Below are 18,750 nucleotides of genomic sequence, written 5' to 3'. Positions count from 1 at the left end.
GTTTTTGGGTTTTTGGGTTTTTCGAGACCGTGGCCCTGGCTGTCCTGGACTCACTTTGTAGACTAGGCTGGCCTTGAACTCACAGCGATCCTCCTGCCTCTGCCTCATGAGTGCTGGGATTAAAGGCATGCACCACCACGCCTGTCTTGTGGGGTGTTCTTATGTAAGATTTCAGGTATAAGAGTTAACAGTGTTTTATCTGACGTTCCTCTGGGTTAATTGATAGGGACATAATTTTAGCCCTTGCTGTCAGAGAAACTGACACGTGAGGTTAAGGGCTCAACAAGGACCCACTGCACAAAGGAGCAGCTTAAATCTAACAGGGAAAGTCACCTTTTTAAAATTTTGGCATTTAATAGAATATTTTTTTCACTTGTTTTGTTGTTATTTTTGTTCCATACAAACATGATAATACAGCAAAGAAGCTTAGGTGTCAAAAATCAATAAACATATATCACCCAGGAAAGACTTTAGACTTTATAGTTGAGAACCATTAGTAGGAATTAAATGTAAAATAATAACTTAGGACTAGTTAGAAACAATTGTTGCTGGGGTCTGCACACCTGTGACATCACTAGCTCTCTAGATTATACTGCTTCCCTGTTGTGCGGATGCTGCTTCCTTTTCAGTAGAGTATGCATTTTCCCTTTATACTGTTCAGTTCAGTCATTTTCCATTGTCTTTTATTCAGATCCCTTCATCTCTTTATTTCAAGTCAGCTGCACAGCTGCTATAGTTGCTAGGACTAATGTCCTCTTTACTTCTATACATACTCTCCATGGGTCTCCACCTGTAGAAAATGCTTAGTCATATAGTGTAAGGAAAACTAAAGATTGATAATAAAAATGTTAAACATTACAGCTAGTTTTGAAAAGTGTAATTGCTTTCTATGTATTTTGCCAATGGTGCAGATGAATCAAGGATGGTGTCTCTGTACACAGGAGCTAAGGTGCCTCATGCCTGGGTCTTTGTAAAGTGTGGGCAGGAGTTGTGGTCTAGCTTTTCTCCAGTAGCTTTGTGTATATGATACTATTATAAAAATAAAACAACAGGAAACAACAGGTAATTTTTACTTTTTAAATGTTTTGCCTTTTATCAGATTTCCTCTCTTTGTGGGTGTATTAAAAATAGGTATTGGTTGGGTTGACAGTTGTAAACTGATAGAAGGCTTTCTTAACTGTTTTTACACTTCTGGTCTTTACAAGAAATCGTGAATACTTATACTTCCCTGCCCCCCCCCTTGTTTTAAGTCTACAAATGACTTCTTAATAAAATTTACAGGGCTGGAGAGAGGACTGAGTAGTTAAGAGCACTGGCAGGTCAAGACCTGTAACTGCAGTCAGCTTCGTCTGGCCCCCGTGGACAACAGGCTTGCATGTGGTGTACAAACATACATGCAGGCTAAATACCCACACATATAAAATTAATATAATTATTATTTTATATGCTATATTTTAGTCCTTTCTGTGACAGTCTTTAACCTTTCCTAGATTTAATTTTGCAAGTCAGCTTATATAAAATTCCTTGGTAGTTATATTTTCTCAAAAGAGTGCAAGTGAAATAAATTAGGTTCATTGATCTGGATGTTAAAATCTATTTTTACCTGAAAACTAAGCTCATACATTCTTCCTAGTAACAAATCTTCTTTACTAAATTCTGTACACAAAGTTGCAAAAATAATTTACTTCCATTTTAAAGTTTATATTAAGGTACTAAGTGGTATCTTTCACTTTTGATACATTTTCTCAATTTATTTTGAAGCTTCTTCTCAGTCTGTTGATAACCATGTTAGCCCGTCTTCCTACCTGGGCCAGACGCCAGCGTCACCAGCCAGATACTCACCCATTTCTAAAGCAGTGCTTGGAGATGATGAGATCACGAGGTAAGTAGCTTCACAGCCAATGCTTACATAAAGCCAACTGTTAAGTAGAATTTGGATTAGCCACAAAAGAAAACCAAGCTTTTTAGGGCTAAAAAGCAATTTTTACTCCTTTGTAAAATACTGCTTCCTACCTTAAGGCAAGATCAGTTGTTCAGTTTGAATCGTTGGGCACAGCTGTAGTTCCAGCACTGAAAAAGCTAAGGCTACAGATAAAACCTTGTCCAAAAAAGGGGAAAGATTAGCTTAGATAAACTAAACTAAAGAATATACGATCTATCCATAAAGCTAACTTTGTATATTTCAGTACATATCATAGAATACTATAGCAAGCATTTAATTTGTGTTCAGAAATCAGCAGGTATTGTTCTTATGCTTGACACGTATTGTTGATACTCCAACACCAAAATGGAATGACTGCACTAGATTTCATGCCTAAGAAGTTCAATAGGGTTCTGATGAACATAAAAATATTGTAGCTCCTTTCCGCATTATTCACTGTAGTAATGAGACAAGGTGTAGAATTTGCGCTGTAGTTTTTTACAAGTATTTTATATCAACTGTAGCATTTAATGTTACATATATCCTTAGTAATTTCTGTTGTTTTTGTAACTTTCATTATTGTTAGCATTGTTGACTTTGAACCTTGATGTTTGTTTCAATTGTGACTTTTCTTGTTAGATTGCAAACACTACACTTAGTTCCTAAACTTTTTCTCAGCAGAAATTTTACATGATTCCCAGATATATAGATATACAATATAGATATATAAATTAAGCATCTATTGATAAAATAATTTATTTTGAAACTTTTTTTCCTGTACCATTTAATTAAAGACCAGAGCTGGAAGGATGGCTCAGTGTTTAAGAGCACTGTCCCGCCTTCTGGAAGAACTGGGTTAAATTCCCAGCACCCACATTATTGCTAAGAGCCTCATGTAACTGCACTTTGAGGGAATCCGAGGCTCTCATCTTGTCTCTTCTAGCACTCTACACATAATCATACAGAGACAGCAATGCAGTCAAAACACCCATGCACATAAAATAAAACTAGAAAATCAAAAGCCAGAATTTTATACTAATCACACGTTCTTGTTTATTATAATATAAAGTATTATGTCTTGATGCCAGCAAGATGGCTTACCAGGTGATGGTAGCTGCCACCAAGCCTGACAACCCTAGTTCAGTTCCTGGAACCAACATGGTGGAAGGAAAGAACTAGTTTCTACAAGTTGTCCTCTGACTTCCATATTTGTTTGCCCCTCCCCCCAAAAAACACAAACATAAGAAATGAGTAAAGTGTAAGTTTGAAAACTTAATTGAAAATAAAAAATTAAGCCTGATGCTGCAAGCTATAGAGTATCCTCAGCATTTTCGTTGAGGACTTTTTGCATTGGTCAGCATTCTGTTTGCTGAGAGCACCATGTTACACACAAATGCAGCACGTAATAGAAGTGTGGCTAGGGACATTTCAAGAATTGTTGGATAGTTTATCCTGATCCCAAGCCAGAATTGATTTAGTGGCTTGTTTGTTTGTTTGTTTATATGAAACTCAAGTTATCAATTCAAAGTCAGGTAGTCATATCAATCCAAAGATAGACTTTATTTACATGCTTACAAAAGAATGGTTGCAAAACATTAAAAGTCTTTGTTTCTGTAATTAAAGCATTATGATTACAGAGCAGAATTCTATAAGAGCATTGTGCTCCAGATGCACAACAGTCTCAAATCTTAGATGAGGTTATTCAAGCAGCATGTGTTGGTGGGTGGCATCTACAGTGCAACATGCACATGTGATACGTTCAAAAGCAAGGCTGCAGTGCTGTCCCATGTTGCAGCATGAGTGACCGCTACCAGAAACACCTGAGATCCATTATACACTTGATTCTGAATTCAATTTTGGTTGTTATACATTCAAAACCCTTTTAATAATTGGCAGCTTAATAATTTGCCAAATTTTTAGTCACTCCCACAGTCACTATGGCCTCTCTATAGGACTGGGACCTACAGATTAAGAAACTGGGCTCAGAGCTGGAGAGATGGCTCAGTACTTAAAAGGATTTGCTGCTCATGCAGAGGATCTAGGCTCAGTTCCCAGTACCCACATGGTGACTCACAAACCCCTAACCCTCTGTAACTCTAGCTCTAGAGCGTCTGCTGCCCTCTCCTGACCTCTGTAAGCTCCAAGCACACATATGGTGTACTTGTATACATTAGGGCAAGCACTAGTGAAAATAAGTCTTTAAAAGGAAAAGAAGCAATGATGTCTCAAAGTATAGAAGAGTTTGCCTTGTTTCTGAGTTAGCAGTGATGGAAACAAAATAAATGCTTATTAGTTGACCTGGTAATGAAAATTAGGAGAAAGGATAGAATTCTTGTTTTCTAAATGAATAATCAGTGCTTAATATCTTTACATATTTTGCCAATTAAAGGGTAAGCTTTAATTGCATTTTGACCGCTGTCCCCATCCAGGATCTCTGTATATCTCATATCTAGAGTATTTGTTGGATGTTAAATACAACAGACCTGCCTATTTCCATACTAATGTGAAAATCAAATGGTTGGTTACAGAATAGGTCTTCTTAAAATGGTGTGCTTTATATCAATCTCATTTGAGAAGTACACTCATTTGTCCAAATAATAAAGTACAAGTATCTTTGCCCAAACATTAGAAGTCCTCCACAGTCTGAGCCCAAAGCCTCTTGAGAGGTGGTCACACATTTTCAGCGCTTCAGAAATACCACAGCATACATTGAACAGTTTGAAAGTTCAGAGCTAAGCTTAATTGACACACACCTTTAATAGCAGCACTTGGGAGGCAGAGGCAGGTGGATCTCTATAATTTTGAGGCCAGTCTGGTCTCCGTAATGAGTTCTAGGAGAACCAGAGTTACATACTGAAACTCTATCACACACACACAAAACAAGCAAACAAACAAACAAAAACAACCCCAAAAACCAAACTCACAATAATAAATAAATAAAAATTTTAAAGATTAGTTTCATTCAGATGTTCACATACCATAAAGTTTATGAATATTAACTTTACTGATGTGACTGAGAAATGACTCAGCTGAAGACCTAAGTTTGACACACACAGACCCAAGCCCACATTTTAAAAGCCACGTTGGTAGCACACTTGCAGTCCCTGCTCTGGGGACACAGAAGCAGGTGAATTCCTAAGGCTTTTTAGCTCACCAGCTTCACCCACTTGGCAGGTTCCAAGCCAGTAAGAAATTCTGCCTCAGAAGGTAGACCACACGGGAGGAATGACAACTAAGAGTTTCCTTATATCCACATAGGTACATGATAATAAATAAGATGTGTAGTTTAATAATTTGTAGTCCATGTCATTTTTTAATCTGATAAAATATGTGTGTATCATAAAAATCAAAATGTTAGTCATTTTCACAGTGTACATTTCAGGTATATTATATTTGGTGTACATTTACTGTTGCCGCTAGCCATTTCCAAACCTTTTCATCATCACACATAGTACACTCTTGGCTCTTGATAATTTGAGTCTTTCAGTCCCATGAATTTGCTTCATTTAGCTAAGTCATGTAAGCAGGACCGTGCTGTGGCTTTTATGAGTGATGTTTTACAGCTCAGTGTGTCAAGGTTCACTCATGGGTTAGCATGTGTCAAACCTTCATCCATCTTTCTGACTGAATAAAAGCCCCCCACCCCCTGTGCCCATTCACACACTTTCAAACCACATTTTATTACTATAAATAATTCTGTAATAAACACTGACATTCACATATCTGTTTATTCTTGCTGTGAAATAGTTACTTAGGAAATAAACCTAGGTGGAGTCTCAAGACCATATGTAACTTCTTTGTGAGTTAGCTTTGTGCAGATCAAACAAATTTACAATCAGAGCCTGGCAGTGTTAGCATATGCCTTTAATCCCAGCACTCGGGAAGCAGAGGCAGGGAGGCAGGGGTAATGTATTTTCCTCCAGAAATAACTGTTAAAAACAATCATTCTGTAAATTTACGACTCATGCATGTGTTTTAAAGCAAGATAGGAGACTTGGCACCCCGACCCCACTACCTAACAAGGGTGCAACTCATATATGCCCCTCGTCTACACTGTCTCTCCCTTGGAGTCTCCAAGTCACCGCCTTCCTGAATTTTATTATCTATGTTTTCATTCATATAGATGTATATATGTACACACATTCATTTCCCTAAACACTTTAATTTCCTATTTTTTATAAGAAAAATAATTTTATTAACACTGTGAATGAGTTAACAAAATGGATTTAACATTATATACTTCTTAAAATTCATCTTAATATTTAACTCTCAAGGTTATTATAACCAGTTGTTTGCTTTCACGTTTTAGAAAAAAACACATTAAAACTTTTAAATGCTTGCCAAAGATATTTGAAAATAACTCTGTCAAGTGATATTCTATATTTCATCAAATTTAAAAGAATCTTTTACTGGCATTTTCATCATCTTACCAGTAGATAGATGTGAGTCGTTTTCACATAACTCTAACTGCCAACAGTTGTGAAAATTATCAATGGAGAGATATAGTCCAGAGAGTTTTGATGTATAGAATAAAGTAAATGCACCCATCTTAAAACTCATTTTGTAAAGTAATAAACATGGCCAGGCATGATAGTTCAGGCGCTTAAGTACTTGGGAAGAGGCAAGCAGATCTCTGAGTTTGAGGCCAACTAAGAACCCCACAGTAACATCTGTCTCAAAGAAAAATAGACACTAAGAAAACAAATGGTGCTGGAGAAATGGCTCAACAGTTAACACGGAGTGCTATCGAAAGGACCTGGGTTCAATTCCCAGCACCCACATGGCAGCTCCCAACTGTCTGTCACTCCAGTTCCAGGATCTGACATTCTCGTGCACACATACATGTAGGCAAAACACAATGCACTTTAAAAAATAAATAAAATTGAAAATTTTTATTTTGTTGTTGCTGCTCATTTGGAAATGTACTTTGCCTACAATTCCTGAGTGGTCTCAGGTCATGATTTTAAATAACTTGCATGCTTCGGCCTTTCCAAGAGCTAGGACTACAGGTGCGTGCAGTCACAGCCAGTCATTAAGGGATACTTGGGCAGTTTTCAAGGTCGCATGGCAACCCATACTGCTTAGGACGTTTCTCATTTCACCTTCATAATTGCAGTGTATCTAAACCAGTAAGGAGATTTTATGAAGTTTGTTCACTTGATGGAGGTGGGTGAGATGAAAAGGGAAGGTAGGAATGTGTTCTTTCTCTGTGGGAAATGAGAGAACATTTTCTTGTCATTTGTCAGTGGCCAGAAAGGGGTCAAGTCCTCTCCTTGGCAGGAGGGGATGGTTTATACTGACTGGTTGAATGATGTCTTTGCAACTGAAGGAAAGGCCGCAGGAGTAGCTGTGTGACTTCAGGCAGCAGTGCACACATGCCAGATTTCCTTTCATGTCACCTTTAATACTGTTTCTATTCTTGGAATAAAAAGTGCGTTCCAGTCAGATTCACTGCCTCCCTACTCTTCCCAGATCCCTATGTTGTTGTTCTAGTTTGTTTACTTGGGTTTTTTTTTTTTTACCATTAATTATTTTTGTTTGTTTTTATATAAAATTAGATTTTTTTTTCCCCTTGAATTTCTCTTTCCCTTGTCATTTTGAGCAGGTTTTTATATAACATTTTGGTTTGGTTTGCTTTGGTTTTCCATGTTAGCTTTGTGTATTGTTTGGTAAAATAAGAACGTGAGCATGGTGTAATAACACATGCTTATAATCCCAGTCCTCAGGAGAATGGCTAGGACTGCTGGGAATTTGAGGCCAGATAGTTGAATTGAAGGTCAGCTAGGGCTCTATAGTAAGACCTCCTCCCATTGCAGTGGTCATCAGTAGGATGCTCTCCTACTGAGTGTTCAAGCGCTGCATAAAATTCCTAAGATATTTATGTATTTGTTTGTTTTTAATTTCTTAGGGAACCTAGAAAAGTTGTTCTTCATCGAGGCTCAACGGGACTTGGCTTCAACATTGTGGGAGGTGAAGACGGAGAAGGGATCTTTATCTCCTTCATCCTGGCTGGAGGACCCGCTGATCTAAGTGGAGAGCTCAGAAAAGGAGATCGCATTATATCGGTAGGTCTGATACTTAGGTGTTTTGTCTTTACTGTGACTTGTTAATGATCAGAAATGAATTTTAAAAATAACTTAAAAGTATATTTATGATAAGCATTGTAGTTTTGTTGTTCAGTGGTTACTATTATTTGCGGTGCTCAGACTGAACCTTAGGGCCTCACATCTACAAGGCAGGTGCTCTACCACTGAGCTACTTTCCCAGCTAGAATACAGTTATTAGTAATTCTTGTAGATTTCTGTCTTACATCTTTACTTCTTATTTACCCTACGATGTTCTTAAACTTTTTTTTACTTCAGCACTGGTTTTTTTTTAAACTATCTTTATTTCATTCACTTCTATTTATCATAATTCCACTGAATATAGGACTTGTCAACTTTTTTTTTTTTTCATTTTCAGCACTTTTTAAATTATTGGGTATGAGTGGTGGTTAGCATGCATGCTGCGGGTGAAGTCTTCAGAGGTCAGTTTTTTCCCACTATGGGTTCAGAATATCAAATTCAGGTTACCAGACTTGCTTGGCTCGTGCCTCTACCTGCTTTGCTAGCCCACATCTCGTTCATTAGTTCTAGAAGTTCTTTGTCAGTATCTCTTCAGAACATTCCATATCTTTGATACTATTCCACAAATGACACTGTGGTCTTTTTTTCCTCACATTCGTTTTTCTCTCTGTATGTTTTAGCTTGGAAACTTCTTTTTACTTATGTTCAAGTTTCCTGTTTCTTTCTGCAACAAATTTTACTATATTGCTAAGTCTTTCAAATAAAATCTCTCATAATTTTTTTCCTAGCAATTGCATGTGGGTTGCTTTTTGTTGTTGTTGTTTTGCTTGGTTTGTTTTGTTTTTGTTTTTGGTAGTTTCTATGCCTTTGTTCGAATTCTCCAAACTCATCATCCACATTGTCTCTACATCTGTTCACATTATTAGCATCATGATTTTCTCATAATAATAATTATTTGTAGTAACAAGGTCTCACTGAAGTTCTGGCTGATCTGCTATTCTGTCTACTGCAGTCTAGCGTGGCCAGCACCTCATGGTGTCCTTTTGCCTCAGTTTACTAAGTACTGAGATTATTTCCTTTTGGCTTGACAAGTTGCATCTTCTTCCATCTTTGCATGTCTTATAATCTTAACTTTATCATGAGACATTTTGGATAAAATAATAAATGAAGTAGGGTACACAAGATGATTCAGCAGGTAGAGGCACTTACCACTCAGCCTGAAGTACTGTGTGTTAATGCTCTGTGACAGAGTGACTTCTGTGCCAGGCAGTAATCCTAGAATAGGGAATGGTTTGTGGCTTAGGCTGCGAGAGTCAAATTGTATGAACATGGTCTATAGCTGAGCTGTATTTGTGTTTGTGGTTTTTGCCTTGTTTTGGTTTTGATAATAGGATCAAGCAAGCATTTTCTGAGCACTGGTAACATTTCTAAGATTTCATGTTTTACAGCTGAGCTGTCAGCTTTCAAAACTGCTTTATAACTCAGCTGCCAACTTTCTGGGGTGTTGTAGTTTCTTTGTGTTCTCTGAGCTTCCTTTGGTTTTTCTCTATCTGTGCCTCTTCTGTCTCCACTAACGTGACAGGCTTTATTTTACCTCTCCTGGTCCACTTCAGTCCCTAAGCAGCTAAAAGTAAGCATTCCTGTTGTTGATTTTTGACAGGTTTTCAGCGCCAACTGAAGCTTCTTCGTGTAAGTTTTTAGCACTTTGACTATGTTAAACATTACCCTGAGCTAAGTTTAGTAGGCTTCTGTCTTGTATTTGGGAATGCCCTTTACACTTTATTAATTCTTATGTTTGGATCCCCAAACATTTATCTGAATAAACAGTCAAGATCCATAGGAACAAAGTTGACAGGTTGAGAGTAGACTTGCCTTGTGGCTTCTCAGAAGTGTTATGTTGCCTTAGTCTACAAGAAACCATAAGATGTTGAGTAAGGTTTTAGCTGGTTTCTTCCTGTTTCCATCTGTTCTCCTTCCCTCACCATCCTGCCAAGGATGACAGTGACATGGGTGCCTTCTGGTTGCTTTCTGGATATTAGTTTGCTTAGGTCTCTTTAAATTCCAATACCCTGGTGGGCTTAGCTTCTTCTAAACTTGCTCAGATGGTTTTAAGATGAGTGATATTTCTTGTGACTATGATTAGTTCTATTAAGGAAGCTCTATTTTTGTCTTTAAAAATATACTTCAGTAATCACCATTCCTACTGGATATATCCTGCCTTTTGAATCATTCATCCTTAAACATGAAGGGTAATTTTCCCTTTGACAGTACTGCATATTGACATTTTATTGTCTAAGGTTATACAGAATCCTTAATAAACTATGGTTTCTATATACCAAGTGCCTAAATTTTCATTCACTTTGTTACACCAGTGTTCTAGAAAAAAAATGGATTGCTATTTCTTTTGTAAATGATCGTCCTTTGTAAACTAGACTCTGTCTATCTTTGAACTATATGAGACCTTCAAACGGATTAGATGGCAGGATTTGTTGATAAATCTTAAGTATATCAGATGCTCAGTCAGATAGTAAAACAGATAAATCTGAAAATTGCGTAAAGAGATACAATTTTACATTTTCAATATGTTCTTCTTTCATGTTCCAGCCACATTCTGTTTCACTTTGAGGAGTGTTTTCTGACTTTATTTATGGGTGAAAAATCTCTATTGATTTATGTATTTTTTAATGACTTAAAGCTGGGCATGGTGTAACATGCCTTCAATCCCAGCACTTGAGAGGCAGAAGCAGGCTGATCTCTGTGAGTTCCAAGGACAGCCTAGTGTACAGAGTGATCCTATGACAGCCAAAACTGCACACCGAGAAACCTTTTCTACAAAACAAAAGACTTAAAAATCTCAATATTGCATAGCACTATTGACCCAAGATAATTTATTTTTACATCTCAAACTCAAAATATGTCAAAGAAGAGGATATTACATAATGACAAACCTGTGAGGAAGGAGTGATCATTCTAAATTTAAATACAGCCAAAAACAGTTTTAAAAGTTATGAAGAGAAAAGCTGATGTCACAAGGACAGGTTGTTAATCTCTTCATACAGACAGCCTTAGAAGCCTTTCAGTTGTAAAACAAGTAAACAACAGATTCGAGTACTAAATAGAATACAGCAGCACAGAAGTAAAGGCAAACTTGTGACAGAAGATCAGGGACTGCATTTGCATCTCAGGCACATTCCTGAAGAACCTGGCCTTTGTAAGAATTGTATAACAGCCTGCTCCCTGACAGCACCATAACTCTGCAGCTAAGATGTGAAATTAAGGTGATAACAAAGATGCTCTCATAAGAAGAGAAGTGTTTCAACAAAAGGCAGTGGACCAACTGGACAGGCATAATAAAAGCATAAACCGAAATCAGCCTTAACTCTTAAAGCAAAAATGTAATCCTAGACAGATTATAAACCCAAATGTTAAAACCTAAAGCCAGATCGTTCTAGGAAAAAAATAATGAAAAATACCTGGACACGGCAGCAATTTCTTGGGCAAAGTATAGAAGACACTAATCATTAGAACACTCCACTTGCCGGGCAGTGGTGGCACACGCTTTTAATCCCAGCACTCGGGAGGCAGAGACAGGTGGATCTCTGTGAGTTCGAGGACAGCCAAGGCTACACAGAGAGATCCTGTCTCAAAAAAAAACAAACAAACAATGACAACAACAAAAACCACTCCACTTGGAAATAGGCAGGCAAGCTATACAGAGGTCTAAATATATCCTCACTAATGTCTCACAAAAGACTTGTGCCCAAAATATATAAACATCTACAAATCCACAATAAAGAGCCCGAGTAACTAACTGTGCTGGCTAGTTTTATGTCAAAGCTAGAGTCATCTGAAAGGAGGGAACCTCACATGAGAACATGCCTCCATAAGATCTGGCTGGCCAGAAGGCATTTTCTAAATTAATGATGGGTGGAGCCATCACGGGGCTGGTGGTCCTGGGTTCTATGAAAAAGTAGGTTCAGTGAGCCATGTAAGGCAAACCAGTAAACCTCAACCTTCTGTGGCCTCTGCGTCAACCCCTGCCTCTAGGTGTCTGCCCTGTTTGATTTCCTGTCCTAACTTCCTTCAGTGATGGACTATAATATGGAAGTGTAAGCCAAATAAACTCATTCCTCCCCAACTTTCTGTTGGCCACAGTGTTTCATCACAGCAATAGTAGGCTACTAACCCAGTTTCTTTTAGTTCACAAAAACGTTAAATAGATATTTTACTAAAAGGGATACACATGAAAAGATATTTAAGAGTTGACATCACAAAATTACAGAACCATTAAAGATATTTGAAGGAATTTGGGGGGATATCTCAAATATGCACCCCACTGAGTTGGATGGCCGGAGGACAAAAATATTCAAGGCAGTATTTAATGGGAAAGAGCAATGTGGAAACTAACTCATGAGTGATGTTATCATAAGAACTTTGGGGAAGTAATTAGTTTAAACATGCAGGTAAATTATTATGTAAATTTTGCCCAAGAAACATGAAAAAGCATATACCCACAAAAATATTTCTGCCAGCTTTATTCATAATAATTCAGATCTGAAAATTGCCTTTTTCTGTTAATAGGAAAATAACTGAGTGAATGGTAGGATATTTATATCATTTAATACTATACTGCAAGGAAATGAAACAAAATAACTGAAATATAAAATAATAAAAGTGACTCTAAAAGCATCATACTGAGCAAAACACAACTGACATTATAGAAATGCACACTATGTATTTCCTTTGTGTAAGATAGTAGTGAGCACTATTTTCTGGTAATAGAATTTGGAAAGTGATTGCTGTTGATGTGTACTGGTGATAAAAGTGCCCAGTAGAACTCTTACAGGCCAGATAATGGGAACAGGTTTTTAAACTGTAGTTTCATGGGTGTGTATATTTGTTATATGCTTTTATCTTAATTAGTCATGGGTTTCTTAAAAAACATTTTTAAAGATATACTGTAGTTTAGTCTTTTAAAAATAAGTTATAGTGTGATAAGAATAATTTGGTGGTAAGTGTTTAGACAAATTAGTTAGGAGTATAAAATTAGCTTAGGACCTTCACGTCGCACCTTCTGTCAAAGTACATTTTCAGTTTGCTTAGATTTTGGTGTGAAAAACTCAGAGCAAAAAATAGATGATTTTAAGTAAGACCAGCGTATATGGGTCACCGACACATGACATTGCCAAATGTGTTAGGCCAACAGCACACCCAAGATCATTCAGGACTTCCCCAGTGTTGGCACTGGACGTTCCAGAGAAAGGAAGGCAGTGTGGCTCACCTTGAAGTATGTTTAAAAGATAGCACTGTTTGCTAGTATACATCAGTAACATTGAAATGTAAATGCTTGCTAGTTTTCTGTGGGGAAATACCATGAAAGCAAAAGAGAAGAATTTTTAGGAGCAAGAGGAAAGTGTTTAAAACAAAAACAAAACAAAAAAAAACCTTCAAAACACAACAAGTTCTAAAAACTCCAGGACAAACATATAAGTGCCTCATTAGATAAAAATTCAAAGGCCCAAATAGGAAAAAAAGGCCTTAAAACCAAAGTAGTTTCTAAAAAGAAAATGTATTTGTTTATATATTTAAAATAATAGATACTACTTACATACATAATTGTTTGTAAATTTGGGACAGATATAAACCACATAATAATTATATAATATAATAAGTAGATCTATAACAGGGAAGGACACTTAAGTTACTGATCAAAGGCTTGGGTTATAACTTTGTGATAGAGCATGTACTTAGCATTCACAGAATCATGGATTTGATCCTGATACCAATATAAATATATATCTGATGGTGTTTGATTATATGTGTGGAGCAGGAAAGAGAAATCAAAAGCCACCCATAGTAGAAAAGCTAAAAACCAGACAAACTTAAAAACTTAAGGAACTCTGGCAATTCAGAGGAAATGTAACATTTTCCCAACACAGTCTGAGCCAGACTTAGAACAAGAAATCTATTGAATTTGTGAACATGGATGTTAAGAGCCTCAACAGAACAATGAGTAGATCTAGAAACGAAGTCATGCACTGTACCAAGAGGATGTTATCCAAGAGATGTTTGGTTGATGCATAACACAACACAATTAGAAACCAGCCTGGTACAGTAAGTGACACAGCCACATGATCATTGAGTAACAGAAAAAGTGATTGTAATAGGCCCATTCCTTTTCATGGTTAAAACACTTAACAAACTAGGAATTGAGAGAACATTTGCTCACCTTGGTAAGCAGTAGCTCGTTTTTTTAAAGGCAGTCGTTTAATATTGAACGATGAACAACCAAAAGCTTTTCTCTTAAATCAAGAAGAAAACAAAGACAAATAAGATGATTAGTTAAATTAAGGCTGAGGAAGCCAAGCACAGTGCTACAAACCTATAAGACTCCAGGCCAACCAAGCTACACAGAGAAAACCAGTCTTGAAAAAACAAAAAATAAAAATAAAATAAATTAAGGTTGGGGCCAGAAAATGGCTCAGTGATTAAGAGCACTTGTTACTTGTTCTGCTGACTAGAAGACACGAGTTCCTAGTGCCTACCTGTGACTCCAGTTCCAGAGGATGAAATGTCCTTGTCTGGTCTTTGATGGCTCATGTTGAATGTACATGCACACACACATGAGCCAAGTGCACACACATGGTTTTAGGGAAATAGTTAAACAACTATTGTGTTCATCAACCATAGTAAGGAAAGTGCTGAAATATACTATCGGCATGAGCTGAAATGAAAAACACCGAGGAGGGAGATCCACAGAGTAGAGAAGCCCACCTGCTGCAAATGTACAGTATAAGAAAATCTGTGCAGTCAAAGGAGCTTACAGCACTTTAGTGGCTTTTAGGATTTAGAAACTTAGTGGCTTTTAGGACTTAGAAGGAGAGACCACAAAGACTAGATTTGAGCTTCTTTCTGGAGCGAAGAAAATATTTTGAGATCAGGTAATTGTGTTTGTTACATGGTCTCATCAGTGTCCAAAAAACACCCAACTATACAGTTCCAAGATATGTTTTGTGGTATTTGAAGTATTTCCCATTTTTTTAAATGTTTGTATTTTTAGTGAATCTAAGGCTTTTTACATGTCTCTGTTTTTCAGTACATAGATTTTTTTTTTTATTTAAAACAAACAACCAAAAAAAATTGAAAACATTGAGTCAGGTTTAATCCCAGCACTCTGGAGGCAGAGAAGCAGGTGGATCCTTGAGCTCCAGACCAGTGTAGGCTACATAGTGAGCTTTGGGCCACCCAAGGCTACATAAAGGCCCTGTCTGAGAAAACAAACAAAAGCCCTTGATAAGGCATCATACTTCCATTGAAGTATTGACTGATATTTTGGACAGTTTAATTTCTACTCTTTGCCTAACCGATTGTGTGTGTTTTAATCCACATAGGCTAGTATTAAATCTATTCCAAGCAAAAGGTAAAAAAAAAAAAAAAGTTTTTTGTATGTGGAGGTAGCATGGCGTGTGGTCAGCAGTCTTCAGGATGGCCCTTACATTCCATGTTGTTGGGGACAGGGTCTCTGCTGGTCTTAGCCCCACTGGCCTATGAGCTGGAGGGTCTCTTTCTCCGTTTTCCATTTCCAGGTGGCTCACAGGGACTACAAACACTAGTGCCACTGTGCCTAGCTCTGAGAATCCACTTTTACCCACTGAGCCATCTTCTTGCCCCATTAAAACTTTTAATCTTGAGGTGAGCATTGTGGTGCTGCCTTTAATCCCAGGACTGGGGACACAGGGGCAGGCGGATCTCTGTGAGTTGGAGGCCAGCCTGGTCTACACAGAGAAGCCTTGTCTCGGAGGAATAAGGGGACTTTTAATCTTGAGCCAGGCTGCATGGTGGCTCACACACACAATCTCAGCACTAAGGGAAATGAGACTGAAGAACGTCATGAGTTTTGACTCCAACTTACATAAAGAGCTCCAGGGCAGCCTGTACTGCAGATTAAGACCTGCCCCCAACCCCAAAAGTGTTTTAATCTTTCTACCATAGTCTAGAAAGGCTTATCTTTTTCTAGGCCCTTTCTCTAGCTTCTTCTGATAGTTAGAATTAGAACTGCACATTGTATAGTTACAAATAATAAAGGAGACCCTCTGCCACTGGACTTACTCTCTTAATAACCATGCAGTTGCATTTAGCTTTACATGGTTAAAATGTACTTTTATAAGTTTGGTTTTATTTTTTTAACTATGTGTAGGTGTGCATGAGTGTCTGCATGTGGGTGTGCATGTGTACAAGTGTCTGTACAGTCCTAAGCATCAGATCCCCTAGAATTGGCAATACAGACAGTTGTGAGCCTCCTGGTGTGGCTTCTGCGAAGCGAACTTGGATCTTCTAGAAGAGCAGCAAGTGTTCTTAACTGCTGAGCCATCTTTCCAGCTGTCCTATCAGTAAAATTTTGTGAAAGTCCTGAAAACAGCTATAGCCTCTTTATTGTAATTGGTTCTTAGTTTTTTAATATTAAGGCTTTATTGTATTTGATAATAATACTTATGTGAACAGCATCTTAAATTTGTCTTAGAGGAAAAGGAGTAATCTCTTAAGATAGTGCCTTGCTGTACAAACTAAGTGTATTAGTGTATTACAGAAATAAGATAAAATAGGTTATTCTTCAGGAGTCAAATTGGTCACTTCAGTAACTATTCCTCCTAGAGATAATCTGCATTTACTGTTTTTTAAATTGGTCCCTGAAATCTGAAATATTTTAATAGCTTTTGCTTTCTGGTTATAGTAAAAGAATGGTAGTCTTAGAGAAAAAAACGGAAAAAGATAAATAAAAGCTGGGTGTGGTGGTGCTCCCGGCACTTAGGAGGCAGAGGCAGGTGGGTCTCTGTGAGTTTGAGACCAGCCTGGTCTACAAAGTGAGTCCAGGACCCTAGACTCAAAACCCTGTCTTGAAAGAAAAAAAGAACAAGAAGAAAAAAAGAAAAAGAAATCTGCCCCCCCCCCCAAAAGAATCTGGCTGTTCCCTATAATCTGAGGTGATGGTGACCCTTTTCCATTGCTATTTAAACATCTGGATTCTCCTGCCATAGCATCTTTGCCACCTATAGCTAGAATGAAGTGTTATCCTGGAGCCTATTGTACATTGTAATAAACTTTTATAATAAAATAATGCAATGGCTCATCTTTGTTGCACTCTAAATTCTGTATCACTTTGAATTAAACCAACCCATTTAAAAGGAAAAAAAAATGTAATTAGGATGTGAAGCAATGCTACAAATAGAAACCAATTTCCTTCCCATTGCTTGAGTTACTAGCAAAATGAATTATGCTGAATAATGACACTTATTATTAGCTGGTTAGCCAGCCTTTTGACATCCATCTTAGGAAATGCTTGACTTTCTTCTCTTACCATTAAACTAAGTATTTTTAGTGAATCAGATTGCTTGAAGTAATTCTGTATTGTTTTGTACAATGTGTTTAAACTGCAACTAACTGTGCCTACTCACAAAACAGTCCATTGTGATTTTTAACCAGAGTTTATATTTTTGATTTGTTAAATTAGTATTTGATTTTATTTACAGGTAAACAGTGTTGACCTCAGAGCTGCAAGTCATGAACAAGCTGCAGCCGCATTAAAAAATGCAGGCCAAGCTGTCACGATCGTCGCACAGTATCGGCCTGAAGGTAATGCATACAGTCTTTTTTTTTTTTTTTTTTTTTTTTATTCTTCCCCTAGGTAATGTTTACTTGGAGTGGGGGTCCTATTTCAAGATAAGATCTCTCTGTATTAGCCTTGGCTGTCCTGAACTCACTTTGTAGACCAGGCTGTCCTCAAACTCATAGCAATCTGCCTGCCTCTGCCTCCCAAGTGCGGTGTTTACTTTTTTAGCTTCTTTGTTTTGTTTTTTCAAGACAGGGTTTCTCTGTGTAGCCTTGGCTGTCTTGGACTCACTTTGTAGACCAGGCTGGCCTCGAACTCACAGAGACATCTGCCTGCCTCTGCCTGCTGGGATTACAGGTGTGTGCCACCATGCCTGGCTTTTCCTTTTTCTTTTTTTTTTTTCTTTTTTTTTTTTTTTTGAGACAAGCTCTCATATAGCCTTGGTTTCCTTGAATTCAGTGTGACTCCAAGGATAACCTTGAGCTGATCCTCCTGCCTCTGCCTCCCAAATTCTGAAATTGGTGGTTGAATGCCGCCATACCTGTTTTCATACTGTGCTGGGGGATCAAGCCACAGACTTTATTCATGCTAGGAAAGCTTTGCCAACTGAGCTACATCCCCAGCCTTTAATAATCTCTTGTTTCTGATTTTACCTTCTTGTATGTTTTGTTTTAATTTGTTAATCTAATATTTGGCCAGTCTAAACTAACTCATTTTCCAGGGCAGAAGTGTTTTTCATTAGGATTAGAGACACTTACTTCATCTGTCAATTGTTTTGTGATTGTACCATTATTTGGATTAATTTCCAAGTTTCTTAATATCTCTTTTACAAACTCATTGAGTTGAAATATTAATAAAAAAATCTTTAGTAAATAGAGTAATGATACCAAAAAAAATTAAGTTACTCAGGTTTTTTTTTTTTAATTAGTAGCTTTTAGTGTTACTTAAAATAGAACAATGAAGTTTGTGGTGTACTGTGTTTTTAGACAATAAAGCATCATGACATAATTTGACTAGGTTCCTAAGGGAAGAAAGTGATAATGGAAAACTTGAGGTAATACTATAGTAAACATTTGTAAGACTCTTAGCAGGCATCAGCATCACCAGTTCACTAGTAAGGCCTCAGTGGAGTTGATCAGCTGGAACACCCAGAAGAA

The 18,750-nt window shown here is 37.4% G+C and overlaps 1 protein-coding gene and 1 long non-coding RNA gene across 21 annotated transcripts in view; one reads left to right on the top strand and one right to left on the bottom strand.

The window, feature by feature from the left end:
* Window positions 1-18,750, top strand: part of DLG1 (discs large MAGUK scaffold protein 1) — a 192,588-nt gene that overhangs the window by 128,929 nt on the left and 44,909 nt on the right. For all 20 annotated transcript variants that reach the window (XM_084800885.1, XM_084800884.1, XM_084800902.1 and 17 more), the window contains 3 exons: window positions 1,762-1,882; window positions 7,830-7,986; window positions 17,514-17,616. In XM_084800885.1, coding sequence (XP_084657011.1) covers window positions 1,762-1,882; window positions 7,830-7,986; window positions 17,514-17,616 — 381 coding nt within the window. The remainder of the gene's footprint in view (window positions 1-1,761; window positions 1,883-7,829; window positions 7,987-17,513; window positions 17,617-18,750) is intronic.
* Window positions 1,859-17,507, bottom strand: LOC311608433. The gene is made up of 3 exons (XR_014782971.1): window positions 14,216-17,507; window positions 2,014-2,098; window positions 1,859-1,919 (listed from the first exon to the last, which is right to left on the bottom strand). It is a non-coding gene; the product is annotated as an uncharacterized lncRNA (long non-coding RNA).

The sequence above is a fragment of the Acomys minous genome (assembly GCF_964271855.1).
Source record: "Acomys minous genome assembly, chromosome: 11".
In the NCBI taxonomy this organism is placed as follows: Eukaryota; Metazoa; Chordata; class Mammalia; order Rodentia; family Muridae; genus Acomys; species Acomys minous.
The sequence above is the reverse complement of the archived record's forward strand: the minus strand, read 5'-3'. Positions and strand labels throughout refer to the sequence as shown.